The 14,974-nt window shown below is 46.6% G+C and overlaps 1 protein-coding gene across 1 annotated transcript in view; it reads right to left on the bottom strand.

Moving 5' to 3' along the window:
- SNX29 (sorting nexin 29) overlaps positions 1 to 14,974 on the bottom strand; it is a 593,032-nt gene that overhangs the window by 559,595 nt on the left and 18,463 nt on the right. The window contains exons 2-3 of the mRNA XM_023231145.3: positions 9,031 to 9,092; positions 5,006 to 5,058 (exon numbers count right to left, since the gene is read on the bottom strand). Coding sequence (XP_023086913.1) covers positions 5,006 to 5,058; positions 9,031 to 9,092 — 115 coding nt within the window. The remainder of the gene's footprint in view (positions 1 to 5,005; positions 5,059 to 9,030; positions 9,093 to 14,974) is intronic.

Here is a 14,974-nt window from a genome sequence, read left to right as displayed (position 1 = left end):
TATCTGGGCATGGTGGCAGGCATCTGTAGTCCCAGCTACTCGGGAGGCTGAGGCAGGAGAATGGCATGAACCCGGGAGGCAGAGCTCGCAGTGAGCCGAGATCACGCCATTGCACTGCAGTCTGGGTGACAGAGACTCCATCTCAAAAAAAAAAAAAAGAAGAAGAAAGAAAAAGTAGTTAAAAGCTTTAAAAACAAAAGGAGAAAAAGGGCAGATGCCTGGATCAGAGAGCAGGGGAAAGCATGTGAGGCCTCCAGGCTGTGTTAAGGATGTGGTTCTTTCTCCCAAGAGCAAAGAGAAGGCAGCTGGGAGGTTTCAAGGGAGCATGAGGTGAGGGAATCTGCATTCTGCATTCGATGTGGTAGAAGCAGGACAAGAACGAATGGGGAGAGCCCAGAGCTGCAGCAGCCATCCTGTGAGATGCTGGTGATAGGGACTGCAGGCCAGCAGAGGAGCTGGAGGGAAGTAAGTGGATTTGACCTCAACTCCAAGGCCGGGTCAGCTACCAGGGCTAAAGAAGGCAGGCAACTCATCTATCTTGTCAGTTCTCCTAAGTTATTTTTAAATGTTCGCTGACTTTCCCTCTTGAGATTCAACTTTCTTCTTTTTTTAATTATTTTTTTGAGACGGAGTCTCACTCTCTCACCTAGGCTGGATTGCAATGGTGCAATCTCGGCTCACTGCAACTCTGCCTTCCGGGTTCAAACGATTCTCCTGTCTCAGCCTCCCGAGTAGCTGGGATTACAGGCGGGCACCACCATGCCTGGCTAATTTTTTTATTTTTAGTAGAGACGGGGTTTTGCCATGTTGGCCAGTCTGGTCTTGAACTCCTGACTTCAAGGGATTCGCCTGCCTCAGCCTCCCAAAAGGCTGGGATTATAGGCGTGAGCCACTGCATCCAGCCGAGATTCAACTTTCTCACAGAATAGGGACAATGATGTGGCCTTTCCAACATGAAGGTGGTGCCACCTTTGCCACCTTGGAGTACATTTCCAAGGTAAGACCAGGTCTCTGATATTAAGAAGGAATCCCCCTGGGGTAGAGGAGAATAATTTTTTTTTAAACCCAGCCTCAAAAACAATGTAGTCACTAAATAGCACATAACAGAGAAAGAACAAATCATGGAACTCTAGCCCTTCCAAAATGTCTAACCTAGGCTATGGCATTTTGCCTCTCTGAATCAGTTTTCTCATCAGTGAAAAAGGGATAAGCCAGGCACAGTGTGGCTCATACCTGTAATCCCAACATTTTGGGAGGCCAAGGTGGGAGGATCACTTGAGTCCACGAATTCGAGACCAGCCTGGGCAACATAGTGAGACCCCCCCCCCGCCATCTCTACAAAAAATACAAAAATTAGCCAAGTATGGTGGCTTGTATCTGTAGTCCCAGCTACCAGGAGGCTGAGGTGGGAAGATCTTGAGCCTGGGAGGTTGAGGCTGCTATGAACCATGATCACACTACTACACTCCAGGGTGAGTAACAGAGGAAGACCCTGCCTCAAAAAAAAAAAAAGAAAAAAAGAAAGGATAATACTTCTGCTCCTTCTGAGGACAGAGAATCAACATAAATAAAATGTAGCAAAGGCAGTCACAAACCATAACTATTATTATTACTTTTTTTTTTTGAGACGGAGTATCGCTCTTGTTGCCCAGACTGGAGCAATCGCGGCTCACCGAAACCTCCACCTCCCAGGTTGAAGCGCTTCTCCTGCCTCAGCCTCCCTGCCTAGCTGGGATTACAGGCATGTGCCACCATGCCTGGCTAATTTTGTATTTTAAGTAGAGACAGGGTTTCTCCACGTTGGTCAGGCTGGTATCGAACTCCTGACCTCAGGTGATCCTCCCGCCTTGGCCTTCCAAAGTGCTGAGATTACAGGCATGAGCCACCATGCCTGGCTATTATTATTATTATTATTTTTAGAGACAGGGTCTCTGTCTATTGCCCAGGCTGGAATGCAATGGCACGATCATAGCTCACCGCAGCCTTGAACTCCTGGCCTCAAGCAATCCTCCTACCTCAGCCTCCCAAAGCAACGAGATTACAGACATGAGCCACAATGCCTGGCCTATTATTAGTAATAGCAAGCAGCATACTCCTTTTAGCCATAAACAACAGTTATCACAGAAGGAATTAACTTTCTCCATTCTACTACAAAACATAACATATTCTGTAACAAAGGTTATGGTAGCAAATTCTATTATATAGGTTCAGTATTCTTTATCCAAAATGCTTAGGATCAGAGATGTTTCAGATTTCGGGTTTTTCCACACTGTGGAATATTTGCATTATATACTTACCAGTTAGGTGAGCCTAATCCAAAAATCCAAAATCCAACTGGCTTCCACTAGCATTTCCTTTGAGCGTCATGTTGGTATTCAAAAAGTTTTGGATTTTGGGGCATTTTGAATTGTGGGTTTTTGGATGAGGGATACTCCACCTGCGTAAGAACACGTTAACCTAACATTCAGAGCAGGATTGCCTCTCTCAGGAAGCGGACAGCACGGTAATGAAGAAAAGTGGTCAAGAAGTCATGGATACTTAGACACACACACACCACACACACACATAAACACAGACAAACCAACCCGGCCAGGAAAGAGGAGTCTTTCCTAATTACCTCTGCATCCCAGGCCTGGAACAGTGATTGCACTGGAAGCTTTGGTGTCCAGCAGAATCACCTGGGGATCCTGTTGAAATGCAAATTCTCAGCAAGCTCCTCGGCTTCAGTCATTCACACACACACTCATGCACATATACACATCCTGCTCCAATACAACTAGGACAAGACTTAGACACTGCATCATTAATCAATAAGCCTCCCAGGTGATTCTGACGCAAGCGGACCTTGGATCCCTGGCCAAGGCCAGGCCCCATAGTAGATGCTCAGGAAGGACTAAATTGATCAACGAGTCTAATGATCTAATGCCACGAACATACACTGAGAATCTAATGTATGACAGGCACATAGTGCTTGTGTAAAACACTGAGAAGTAAAATTTTAAAAAATAAATGGAGAAACACCCTTTCGGCCTTCCAATCTCACAAGCTTCGTGGTGGCACAGATATTTGAACACCTGACTAGAGTACAATGTAATACACACACTCATCCAGCTAACAAATCTTTACTGAATGCTTCTAGGCACTAGAGAAACATCTGTAAACAAGACAGCAAAACATACCTGCCTGCACAGACCGACATTATAGTGACAGGATAATAGGCAAAATTAAAAAGTCGAATGTATATATAGTCAGTTGGATGGTGATACGTGCAATGTAGAAAACATAAGCAGAGAAGGCACGGATAATAGGGTGCATCATTTTAAATCTGTGCCAGTTTCGAATCATCCACATGGCTCTATTCCAGGAAGGTCTACATGCTTTGCTCATGGCTGTTAAAAGTTTACAGTAGGAAAGGACAGAAAAAGGAACGATGGACACGGGAGGGTGGGCTACGGTGAGAGGGTGACGGACGTGAACAGTTTCCAGGATGAGATGAACGTTGAGCAAGCAAGTTCCCTTCCCTTTCCTTCCCATGCAGGAATCTCCCTCCTGCCACCTCAGGGGCTGCAGAGCACAAATTAGCTCTGACTGAGCTCACAACACATTTGCAGCAAGGACTGGATGCTTGTGTGTCTCCTACCTTTGCCAAGCCCTATGGGTCTCCTTCCAGCCAATGTTATCAGCTTATGCCACGATGTCAGCCTTTCCTGGGTCGTGAATGTCAATGGCCATTTTTAGGATTTTTTTTTTTTTTTTTTTTTTTGAGATGGAGTCTTGCTTTGTCACCCAGGCTAGAGTACAGTGGCACAATCTCGGCTCACTGCAACCTCTGCCTCCTGGGTTTAGACAATTCTCCTGCCTCAGCCTCCCGAGTAGCTGGGATTACAGGCACCCGCCACCAAGCCCAGCTAATTTTTGGTATTTTTAGCACTACAAATCAAGCCTCAAGGGGTTGCACCATCTTGGCCAGGCTGGTCTCGAACTCCTGACCTCGTGATCCATCTGCCTCGACCTCCCAAAGTGCTGGGATTACAAGCATGAGCCACTGCACCCAGCCAAATTTTATTTTTTGAGACAGAGGCTCACCCTGTGTCACTCTGTCACCCGGGCTGGAGCGCAGTGGCGTGATCTCAGCTCACTGCAACCTCCACCTCCTAAATCCTTAATTTTCCCCAAAATTAGCCTGGGTTCAAGCGATTGTCCTGCCTCAGCCTCCCAAGTCTCTGGGACTACAGGTGTGCACCACCACACTCAGCTAATTTTTGTATTTTTAGTAGAGACGGGATTTCACCATGTTGGCCAGCCTGGTCTCGAACTCCTGACCTCAAGTGATCCACCTGACTCGGCCTCGCAAAATGCTGGGATTATAGGCATGAGCCACCGCACCTGGCCCATTTTTAGGAATTATTTTTTATCATAAAAGGAACACATGATCACAACAAAAAACATGAAAAATACCAGAAAGCAATATTCCCAGTATTCTTACCCCTACTGCTACCTTAGGCCACATTTCAGTGTGTTCTGGCCAGAGTGGCTATCTAACATAGCTAGGACCACTCCATATACATAGAATTTCGGATCCTGCTCTTCTTACAACATATGCCCCTTTAAATCACTACCCATGCATTTTTCTGTTGAAAACAAATTCCATATAAACATTACTCTTAATGGCTATATAACATTCTACCCCATCAACGCACTATATTTTATTAACCATTTCCCAATTACTGGGTATTTAGGCATCCAAGTTCTCATAATTATTAATTACCCTGAAAATAATTTTATATGGAAAGGTATCTTGAATAATTCCCTCCGAATAGATTTCTAGAAAGAGAGTTATGGAAAATGTGGAGTGTTGGAGATGAGCAGTCACCGCACAGAGTCCACGGTTGACTCAAATTTCAGCGCCGCACCTCTCAGCTGCAGAGGCAGAGCACAGAAGCCGGCCACCTTCTGCCGCCTTTTCAAGCTCGATGGTCAATGGTTTTAGAAGTGACATATTTACCTGCTGTCGGAATCCGAGGCGATCTCCTTTCTCCCTCCAAAGCGGATCTGGCACTGCACAGAAAAAGAAGCTGCTGAGATCAGCCGCTGGGATGCGACACTCAAAACGTCACACAACAGCCCACATAGGGCTTAAGGGTCAGGGAGGGGACACGGGACCAGAAGCTCTGCACGTCAAGTGAGGACGTCCCTGTCCCCTGGGTATCAGCACAAGACTTAAGAAGGTGTACACCCCAGCCTTGAAGCTGCCACTTAAAGGAAACCTTTATCTCCCACTTGTACAAAAGCAAGCCTTGTGGGAAAACATTGCTAACAGAAAAACAAAAGCACACGGCCATCTGTGCATTATCCAGGAAGCTGCCCCTGCCTGTCAGCAGCTGACTGTCTACCACACAGAGCTCTTCGCGGGAGATAATTACAACTTCCACAAACCTGTGCTGAATGGGTCCCTTTGGACCAGCCCCAGAGTTGTCGTGACTGGCGATGACGTTACAGCACCACAAATCAAGCCTCATACCAGTCATCTGGTTGTGTGGAATGACAATTTACTGAGGGTGGGTAAAAATGAAAGCAGGCTACTTCTTTTTTTTTTTTTTTTTTTTTTTTTTTAATTTTTTGAGATGGAGTTTCACTCTTGTTGCTCAGGCTGGAGTGTAATGGATCGATCTCAGCTAACCGCAACCTCTCCCTCCCGGGTTCAAGCGATTCTCCTGCCTCAGACTCCCAAGTAGCTGGGATACAGGCATGTGCCACTATGCCCGGCTAATTTTTGTATTTTTAGTAGAGATGTGTTTCTCCATGTTGGTCAGGCTGGTGCTGAAATCCTGACCTGAGGTGATCACCCACCTTGGCCTCCCAAAGTGCTGGGATTACAGGCATGAGCCACGGCACCCGGCCCTGCAGGCTACTTTTTGAATTGGTAAAATTAAAATATAGATAACATAAACTTTGCCATTTTAACCATCTTTAGGTGTAAATTTCAGTTCACGATGTTGAGCAACCATCACCATTATCCACTATTCTAATTTTCTTAAAAAAAGAAAAAAAAAATGGGGTCTCACTCTGTCACCAGGCTGAAGGGTAGTGGTGCCATCATAGCTCATGGTAACCTCGAATACCTGGGCTCAAGCAATTCTCCCACCTCAGCCTCCCAAGTAGCTGGGATTACAGGCATGTGCCACCAGGTCCAACTCATACTTTCTATTTTTTTGTAGAGACAGGGTTCTCACTATGTTGCCCAGGCTGCCCTCATAACTCCTGGCCTCAAGATATCCTCCTGCCCCAACCTCCCAAAGCACTGGGATTACAGGCGTAAGCCACTATGCCTGGCCTACTACTGTCTTTTTCTTTTTTTTTTTTTTTTTGAGACGGAGTCTCACTCTGTCGCCCAGGCTAGAGTGCAGTGGCCAGATTTCAGCTCACTGCAAGCTCCGCCTCCCGGGTTTAGGCCATTCTCCTGCCTCAGCCTCCCGAGTAGCTGGGACTACAGGAGCCCGCCACCTCACCCGGCTAGTTTTTTGTTTTTTGTTTTAGTAGAGACGGGGTTTCACCGTGTCAGCCAGGATGGTCTCGATCTCCTGACCTCGTGATCCGCCCGTCTCGGCCTCCCAAAGTGCTGGGATTACAGGCTTGAGCCACCGCGCCCGGCTGTCTTTTTCTTTTAAAGGTATAGAATCTCTGCTATGGGTCGCAGGCTTGCAGGGTTCCTAAACTTATTATCAATACTACTACATTGTGTGTGTGTGTGTGTATCTGTGTGTGTATATGTGTGTGTATATATATAATTTTAAATGATATATTAGTCAAAACACATGAAACTGTACACTTAAAATGCTATATTTTATTATATGTAAATTATACATCAATAAAATTTATTTTTGAAAGTCATGCAAAAAAGTCCTTTGCAACACTTTAACCCTCAAAATAACAATAATAATAATAATAATAATAATAACAGCAGGCTAGGTGCAGTGCTTCACATCTATAATCCCAGCAGTTAGGGAGGCTGAGGTGGGCTGATCACCTGAGGTCAGGAGTTCGAGACCAGCCTGGCCAATATGGTGAAATCCCACCTCTACTAAAAAATACAAAAATTAGCCAGGTATGGTAGCACGCACCTGTAGTCCCAGCTACTCAGGAGTTTGAGGCAGGAGAATCACTTCAGCCCAGGAGACAGAAGTTGCAGTGAACTGAGATTACGCCACTGCACTCCAGCCCGGGAGACAGAGCTGGACTCCATCCAAAAAAAAAAAAGCAGCAGAAGCTCTCTGGGCATAAGCTCCACTTTATTTCTCTCTAACTGCTACCTTTAAAGTGGTTCATCTTGCCTCCTCATCTTATTATATTTTCCATTTCTGCAGCAAAGAAAGAACAAGCTAATAACATGGGCTCCAGATGTTACCATGTTAACAGAGGACCAGGCTCTGTCCAGGCCCTTTACCTACTTTAACAAGCCAATTCCCTCAGAAGCCATATACAGATTAAGTGACCCAGTTACAGAAAAGCAGAGAGATGCTCAGGGAGGGTGTGTGAGCTGTCCCTGTACACACAGAGCTGAAGAAGTAAAGCTGGCCTTTAATTCCAGCTACGTCGGAGCAGAAAGCCTGTGTCCCTCCTACCACACAATGCCTCAAGGCTTACATAGATACTGCATTCTCTGGGCTCACTTCAATACTCAACATACACCCTAGCCATATGTGGTGGCATGCACCTGTAGTCCCAGCCACTCAGGAGGCCAAGGTGGGAGGACTGCTTGAGTCCAGGAGTTTGAGGTTACAGTGAACTATGATGGTACCACTGTGCTCCAGCCTAGGCAACAGCAAGACCTTACCTCTAAAAAATAAAAAAAAAATTTAACACACACCCCTATTATAGTACTTACCTCCCTATAGTGTAATTACACACATAATTATAACTGTCAACTGTCCCTTCCAAAAAGTGAGCTCCTAGAATTCCCAGATTTGGATCCTAGCTCTGCCGCTTACTATGACGCCTTGAGCAAGTTATTGGATCCCTCTGAGTTTCAGTCTCTTCAGCTGTAAAATGAAACCAACTGCAGGAACTATAATCTCACAGTGTTGTTGGAAGGATTAAATATAAAGTGCTTAGCAGAGAGCCTGGCACACAGTGGAGGTGTGATCAGTGACAGCTAACAGTAGCATGCATCTGGTACATGCAGCAAGCAGACTCCAGTCTCACATCCAAGCTTGCTTCCAAGCCCAGCCAGAGTCAAGCATCAGAAACAGCATCACATCAATCACAGCAAAGCCTCCTGGAGTGTCCAGACAGCTGGGGGCAGCAGCAGAGGACCCCAGGCATAGCCTCCTTCCTCCTTGTCCTTGCCTTCTTGTGCTCAGGGGTCCTAACTCCAAACCACCAACTCTGCACCCCTCAGAGCTGCCCTCAAACACAACTGCTTGGAAATGAGACAATGAGACTTTGAAACCCACATCAATGCCTTTTTTTTTTTTTTTTTTTTTTTTGAAACAAAGTCTCACTCTGTTGCCTAGGCTGGAATGCAGTGGGGCAATCTCGGCTCACTGCAACCTCCACCTCCCAGGTTCAAGCAATTCTCCTGCCTCAGCCTCCCAAGTAGCTGGGATTACAGGTGCCTGCCACCATGTCCAGCTAATTTTTGTATTTTTAGTAGAGACAGGGTTTCACCATGTTGGCCAGGTTAGTTTGGAACTCCTGACCTCAAGTGATGCGGTCATCTTGACCTCCCAAAGTGCTGGGATTACAGGCGTGAGCCACCGCACCCAGCTCAGTGCCTTTCTTGAAGGGACATCACTGAAGGATGGGGGTCCTCTAGAAGGCTTTCAAAATTCAAGACACAGGACTTCCTCCAACCCAACTCTGACCGTGTTCACTGCTCTATCATTTCCTGGGGAAAACGATTAGATCGCTTCACTGTTCCCAGGTATAAAGTGGGAGTTAGTCTGTGTATGTTATAGGGAAGAAATGACCTACATTAATTATCTGACACTATTACTTGACCAAAAAGGCAAATGTGTGCTTTCTGCTTACCTGTTTCACTGCATCCAGCAGTCGCTCCAGCAGAAATTGTCTTTTGTCATTGTTCTGTGATCCTAAAATGCAATGAAGCTTAATTAGTTCTCATTGACACTTGGATACAGCTGTCCCCAACTACACCAGTCCTTTACTACTGATCTTTAACAAAATCAATAGCACGACTAGCTCCCAGTAATCTGTATCATTACAATGAAGTTTGGCTATTGCCTGTTACTGCATCAAAGGAAAACAGGTAAACTAATTTTCCCCAAATCTGAACAACATGTCTACAATGGTCTAAAGGTTTCTCAACCCTTGGCACTACTGACATTGTAGGATGTTCAGCAGCATCCCTGGCCTCTACACACTACATGGCATTAGCACACACACACCCCTGAGTTATACCAAAATATCTCTATGTAATGCCAATGTCCCCTGGGAATCAAAACTGCTCCCAGTTGCCAACCAGCAGCCTGAAATAAAATATAAGTTTCCCAGTACAGCGGGAACTGCTCACTGGCTGTTCTCACTATCATCTCCAACATCCTTCTCCCATGCCACCTTCAGCAATCCAAGCTGTAAAACCTGATTACTCCTCTTCTCAGCAGCTGAGGTTGAACTTAAGCGGTCTGGCCAATGAGAAGACAGCAGAAGTGCACTGGGAAAGTTCTGGGAAAGTCATTCCTTTCTGATAGAAAGAAGTGCTATGAAGGGCATCGTTCTGTCCTCCATCCTTCATGCCTCAATCATAGACATGTTGGGCAGAGCCCGAGTAGCATTTTGCCACCATGAAGTCATGAGCCTGAGAGAAAGACCTAGAGAATCACAAAGACACCAGCCCTGATATCACTGAGTTGGTAAGCTAAGACTAGAAACAAGCTAACTCTCACAAAATAAATAATCCTATTTGTCCACACCACGACACACTGGGCTGTTACTTGCAGCCAAAAGCATTCCCAACTGACACACATGACATACACTGAACTTCCATTTCAGAAGGTCTGGGGAAAGGACACTTGAAAACACCAGGCGGACAGTTGTCAGGGCCACGCCTGATCTCCACAAGAGGCCCAGTGACTCCAAGCAAGATACAAAGCCATGGACTACGATGTACCAGTCACAGAGAACACTGACTTCAAAGGATACTGGAATGCAGGTTATAAGGGCAGATGCTGCACACTGCAGGCGTTGAATTGCCATCAGGCTGCTTCTGTCTTGGGCAATTCTACGTGGGCTGTACCGGGAAGTAGGAGCAGGCCATTATCTCAGAAATGGTCAGTGATTCCTCCAGGTCAAGCCAGGGCCAGCTGGTTGGTAACAACCACCACCACGTGCTGGGTGCATCCTACATGCCAGGAACCAAGTTGAGCACTATGCATGCAATATCTCCCTTCATCTTCACATCCACCCTACAAGCCAGGATCCCAAACACAGATGGGAAAGCTGAAGCTGGGAGAAGTCAATTGACTGTGTGTGTTGATCCACCCAGGATTTACTTTACTTCTAGTGTGTGTGAGGCAATGTTTTAAGAGCTGAGAACATAGGAGTTAAATGGTGTAAAAGAGCCATCTTCTCATGGACCTAAAAATCCTACTAGAAGGCCGGGCACAGTGGCTCATGCCTGTAATCCCAACACTTTGGGAGGCTGAGGCAGGCAGATTGCTTGAGATCAGGAATTTGAGACCAGGTTGGGCAACATGACGAAGCCCTGTATCTACCAAAAAACACAAAAAATTTAGCAGGGCATGGTGGCACAAAGCTGTGGTCCCAGCTGTTCACGAGGCAGAGGTGGAAGGATCACCTGAACCCGGGAGGCAGAGATTGCAGTGAGCTGAGATCGTGCCACTACACTGTGGCCTGGGTGACGGAGTGAGATCCTATCTCAAAAACAAAAACAAAAAATAGTATAAAAATAAACTAATGAATGAAAAAGTGTTAGAGTCATACTAGGAAGAAAAAACAAAGACAGTGATGGGATAGGGAGGAAGCAAGAAGGCTGCTTTAGCCAAGGCAGCCACTGAGGGCCTCTCTGCACAGGTGACATGTGAGCTGAGCCCTCTATAAAGAGAAGGAGCAGCTATGGAAAGATAGGGCAGGCCAGTGTTCCAGACAGAGCAAGCAGCAAGGGGAGAGGCTCGGAGGTAGGACAAGCTTGGCTCTGGTCTTCCAGGACTAGAAGGAAGTTTGCTGTGGTTTGAGCAAAAAGCAAAAAAAAACGGAAGGAAAGATCAAACAGGCAGGCAGAGACCAGTCACATAGGATCGTGTGGGCCATGATAATGGGGTTAGACTCTGTTGAAATTTTATTACTAATTGGTGGAACAGTAATCCTGACTCAAGACCTCTAAAGCCTGTGTTAGGACCACGATACCAAGGATCCCACCTTACCTCCAGGCCTAGTGGTGAAACCAGTCAGCAGACACACAGTAAAACAACTGACTCTTCAAAAAAATACCATTAGTGTTTTTTTCTGGAAGAGGTTTCGATCAAGAATAGCCTGGACACCATTCCCACCAGCCATGAGGCATCTCAAGGCATTGCTCAGGATGGCTATAGACCCATCTGGCCAAAGTCCTCCGACACCTCTTGACACCTGTCTCTATCAATCAAATGCTCTTTGTTTCAGAATCCAGGGTTTGGATTCTGGTCTTCCCTCCCTAACACCAGAATAGAAAAGTCAGGCTTGCTTTCTTCCTTTTTCCAAGTATGAGACCCGACAGCTCTACCTGCCCTTCAGCAATGCCGACTGGAAACTTGACAGGGTTCTCTGCACTGGAAATGCCTTTGCTATTTTTTTCTCATCATAAAAGCAATTCATGTAGGGAAAAAAATAGAATAATAACAAATCGGGAAAAAATGTACAAAGAAAACAAAAATCTCTTTCATCTCCCTACTGATAATTTTGTAATGCAGTTCTTCTCAAACTTTGATGTCCACACAGATCTCCTGGAGATCTTGCTAAAAAGCAGCCATTTGTTTGCTGGCGTTTTTTCTGAGACAGGAACTCTTATCACCCAGGCTGGTGTAGGTGGCACAACCACAGCTCTCTGCAGTCTCAACCTCCTGGGCTCAATCGACTTTCCTGCCTCAGCCTTCCGAGTAGCTGGGACTACAGGCATAAGGCACCACTCACAGATAATTTATTTATTTTTATTTTTTATAGAGACGGGGTCTCACGAGGTTGCCCAAGCTGCTCTTGAACTCCTGGGCTCAAGCGATCCTCCTGCCTCCCAAAGAGCTGGGATTATAGGCGTGAGCCACCGCACCCAGCCCAAAAGGCAGATTCTGATTCAGGAGATTGCGAATGGAGCCTAATTCTGTGTTTCTCTTTTTTTGTGTGTGTGAGACAGAGTCTTGCTCCGTTGCCCAGGCTAGAGTTCAGTGGCACAATCTGGGCTCACTGCAACCTCCACCTCCCAGGTTCAAGCAATTCTCCTGCCTCAGCCTCCCGAATAGCTGGGATTACAGGCACGCACCACCACGCCAAGCTAATTTTTGTATTTTTAGTAGAGACAGGGTTTCCCCATGTTGGCCAGGCTGGTCTTGAACTCCTGACCTCGTAATCCACCCACCTCGGCCCCCCAAAGTGCTGGGATGACAGGTATGAGCCACCGCGCCCGGCCAACTCTGTGTTTCTCATAAGCTCCCAGGTGAGCTAATACTGCTGACTCCCTTCACACTTGAATAACAAAGATTTAGCACCTACCCTTCCTGAAATGCACAATGATCCTCGATGTCTTTTTTTTTTTTTATAGAGTATTTTGCCCTACTGCTTTTTCTGGATGAGATGTCAGCAGCCTCCTCTGCCTTACTCTGCAAAGCCTCTTTTCCTGATGGGATGAGGGGAAGAAAAGAAAAACCTGTTCTTTATATAAAAACTACCCGAGGTTGTGCAGGTCTCAACCCAGAGGCTCACACTTCCTGGCTGTGATATCTCTCTGCAGGCAAGAAGCTCTCAAGTGAGATAATCTTGACCTCAGAAGGGGCAGCTGTGGCCAACTTAGCCCTGAATGAGCTTAAGAGAAAGGGGTCGGCCGGGAGCAATGGCTCAAATCTATAATCCCAGCAACTTTGGGAGGCCAAGACGGACGGATCACATGAGGTCAGGAGTTCAAGACCAGCCTCAGGAACATGGCAATAATGCCATCTCTACTAAAAATACAAAAATTAGCCAGGCGTGGTGGCGAGCGCCTGTAGTCCCAGCTACTCAGAAGGCTGAGGCAGGAGAATTGCCTGAACCTGGGAGACGGAGGTTGCAGTGAGCCAAGATTGCGCCAATGCACTCTAGCCTGGGCAACAGAATGAGAGTGTCTCAAAAATAAATAAATAAATAAAGAGAGAGAGAGAGAGAGAAGGGGGTTTACTAGGCTGCAGGGAGCACAGGTGGTCTGAGGACCACTTATCAACTGAGAGGAACAGCAGAGCGCACTGAGTGGGAAGTCACAAGGCCTGAGCTCTCATCCTGCCTGGCCCGCTTGCTAGCCATGTGACAGGGACAATCACTTCCCTTGTTTGGCCACTGGTTTCTGCATGAGATCATGCCCTCCTAGCTATACAGTCTATGGAGACTCTGCAGAGACAGGCAGGCGGAACAATCGATGCTACCAGTCTCCTTCTTACCTTCTCCGTTTGAATCCAGGGGAGAGTACAGCACCTCCGCCAGGGCCCAGAAGAATCTGCCAGCTTCAAATGTTGCTGCCACTCAGAGAGAAGCAGGAAGAATGTGCCCACCTACTGAGTCCCAACCAGAGGCTAAGTCATTAAATGACCTATTAAATCCTTAACAAAGAAAGAAAAGTGGCTCCATTCAGTAGAGAGGACTGCGACTCAGAGAGGAAAATACCTTTACAGGACTAGACCCATGGGAAGGGGCCGAGGAGGGATTCACTTCCAAGTCCATGGGATCCTGGACCTGCCAGCTGCTAAGCCCTGCTCAGCCTCGACCTCCTTCACAACCTGCAGCAGTGGCCCACTGCAAATTCAGCAAACACTTCCAAATTCAGCAAACACTTCCAAATTCAGCAAACACTTCGCCACATAGGAGCGATCAAACCCCATCTTCCTGCTTCCTCATCTCCAGGGGCAGCCCCCAGCCAGCAACCAGGTGAACAAGAACAAGCTTCTTTTTATTTCTCATTTAGATCATCATCAAAATGAAAACAGAAAATGGAAAGGCACCCGAGGGAATACCTCCAGGGGTTCACAAACCTGTCTGAGAAATGCAGTCAGCTGACACCCCCTAACTCTACTCAGAAACCTCATGTGAATAGGAAAGTCAGTCACCTACTTGGGTCTCTGTTTAATGTTTTCTTGTTGTTGTTGTTTGTTTGTAGGTAGAGTCTCGCTCCTGTCGCCCAACCTGGACTGCAATGGCACAATCTCGGCTCACTGCAACCTCCGCCTCCCAGATTCAAGCAATTATCCTGCCTCAGCCTCCCAAGTAGCTGGGATTACAGGCGCCTGCTACCACGCCCAGCTAATTTTTGTATTTTTAGTAGAGACGGGGTTTCACCATGTTGGCCAGGCTGGTCTCAAACGCCTGACCTCAGGTGATCCAACTGCCTTGACCTTCCAAAGTGCTGGGATTACAGGCGTGAGTCACCACACCCGGCCTTTGTCTTCAATGTTTAGAACTCTCAGGATCTAATGTTTAATGTTTACAGTCCTTTGAGTCCTACATTAATTTTTACCACAAACCTCTAGCCTTCTGCCTGGGGTCGCCATTCAAGCTACAGTGACTTCCTGGAGAGAAAGAGCAGAAATTAAGAACAGGATAGCCCGGGTTAGAATCCTACTCTACCAGCCATGTGATCATGAGCAAATTACTTAACCCCCCTGCTTCAGGCTCACCAGAGAACCTACCTCTTCGGACGATGAAATGAGGGAAATTGTATTGTGCACCTAGGATAGTGCCTGGTATATACCAAGCATTTAATAAAATTAGCTATCATTATCATCAT

Source organism: Piliocolobus tephrosceles, chromosome 17 (assembly GCF_002776525.5).
Source record: "Piliocolobus tephrosceles isolate RC106 chromosome 17, ASM277652v3, whole genome shotgun sequence".
Taxonomy (NCBI): domain Eukaryota; kingdom Metazoa; phylum Chordata; class Mammalia; order Primates; family Cercopithecidae; genus Piliocolobus; species Piliocolobus tephrosceles.
This window is presented reverse-complemented; position numbering and strand designations above follow the sequence as displayed.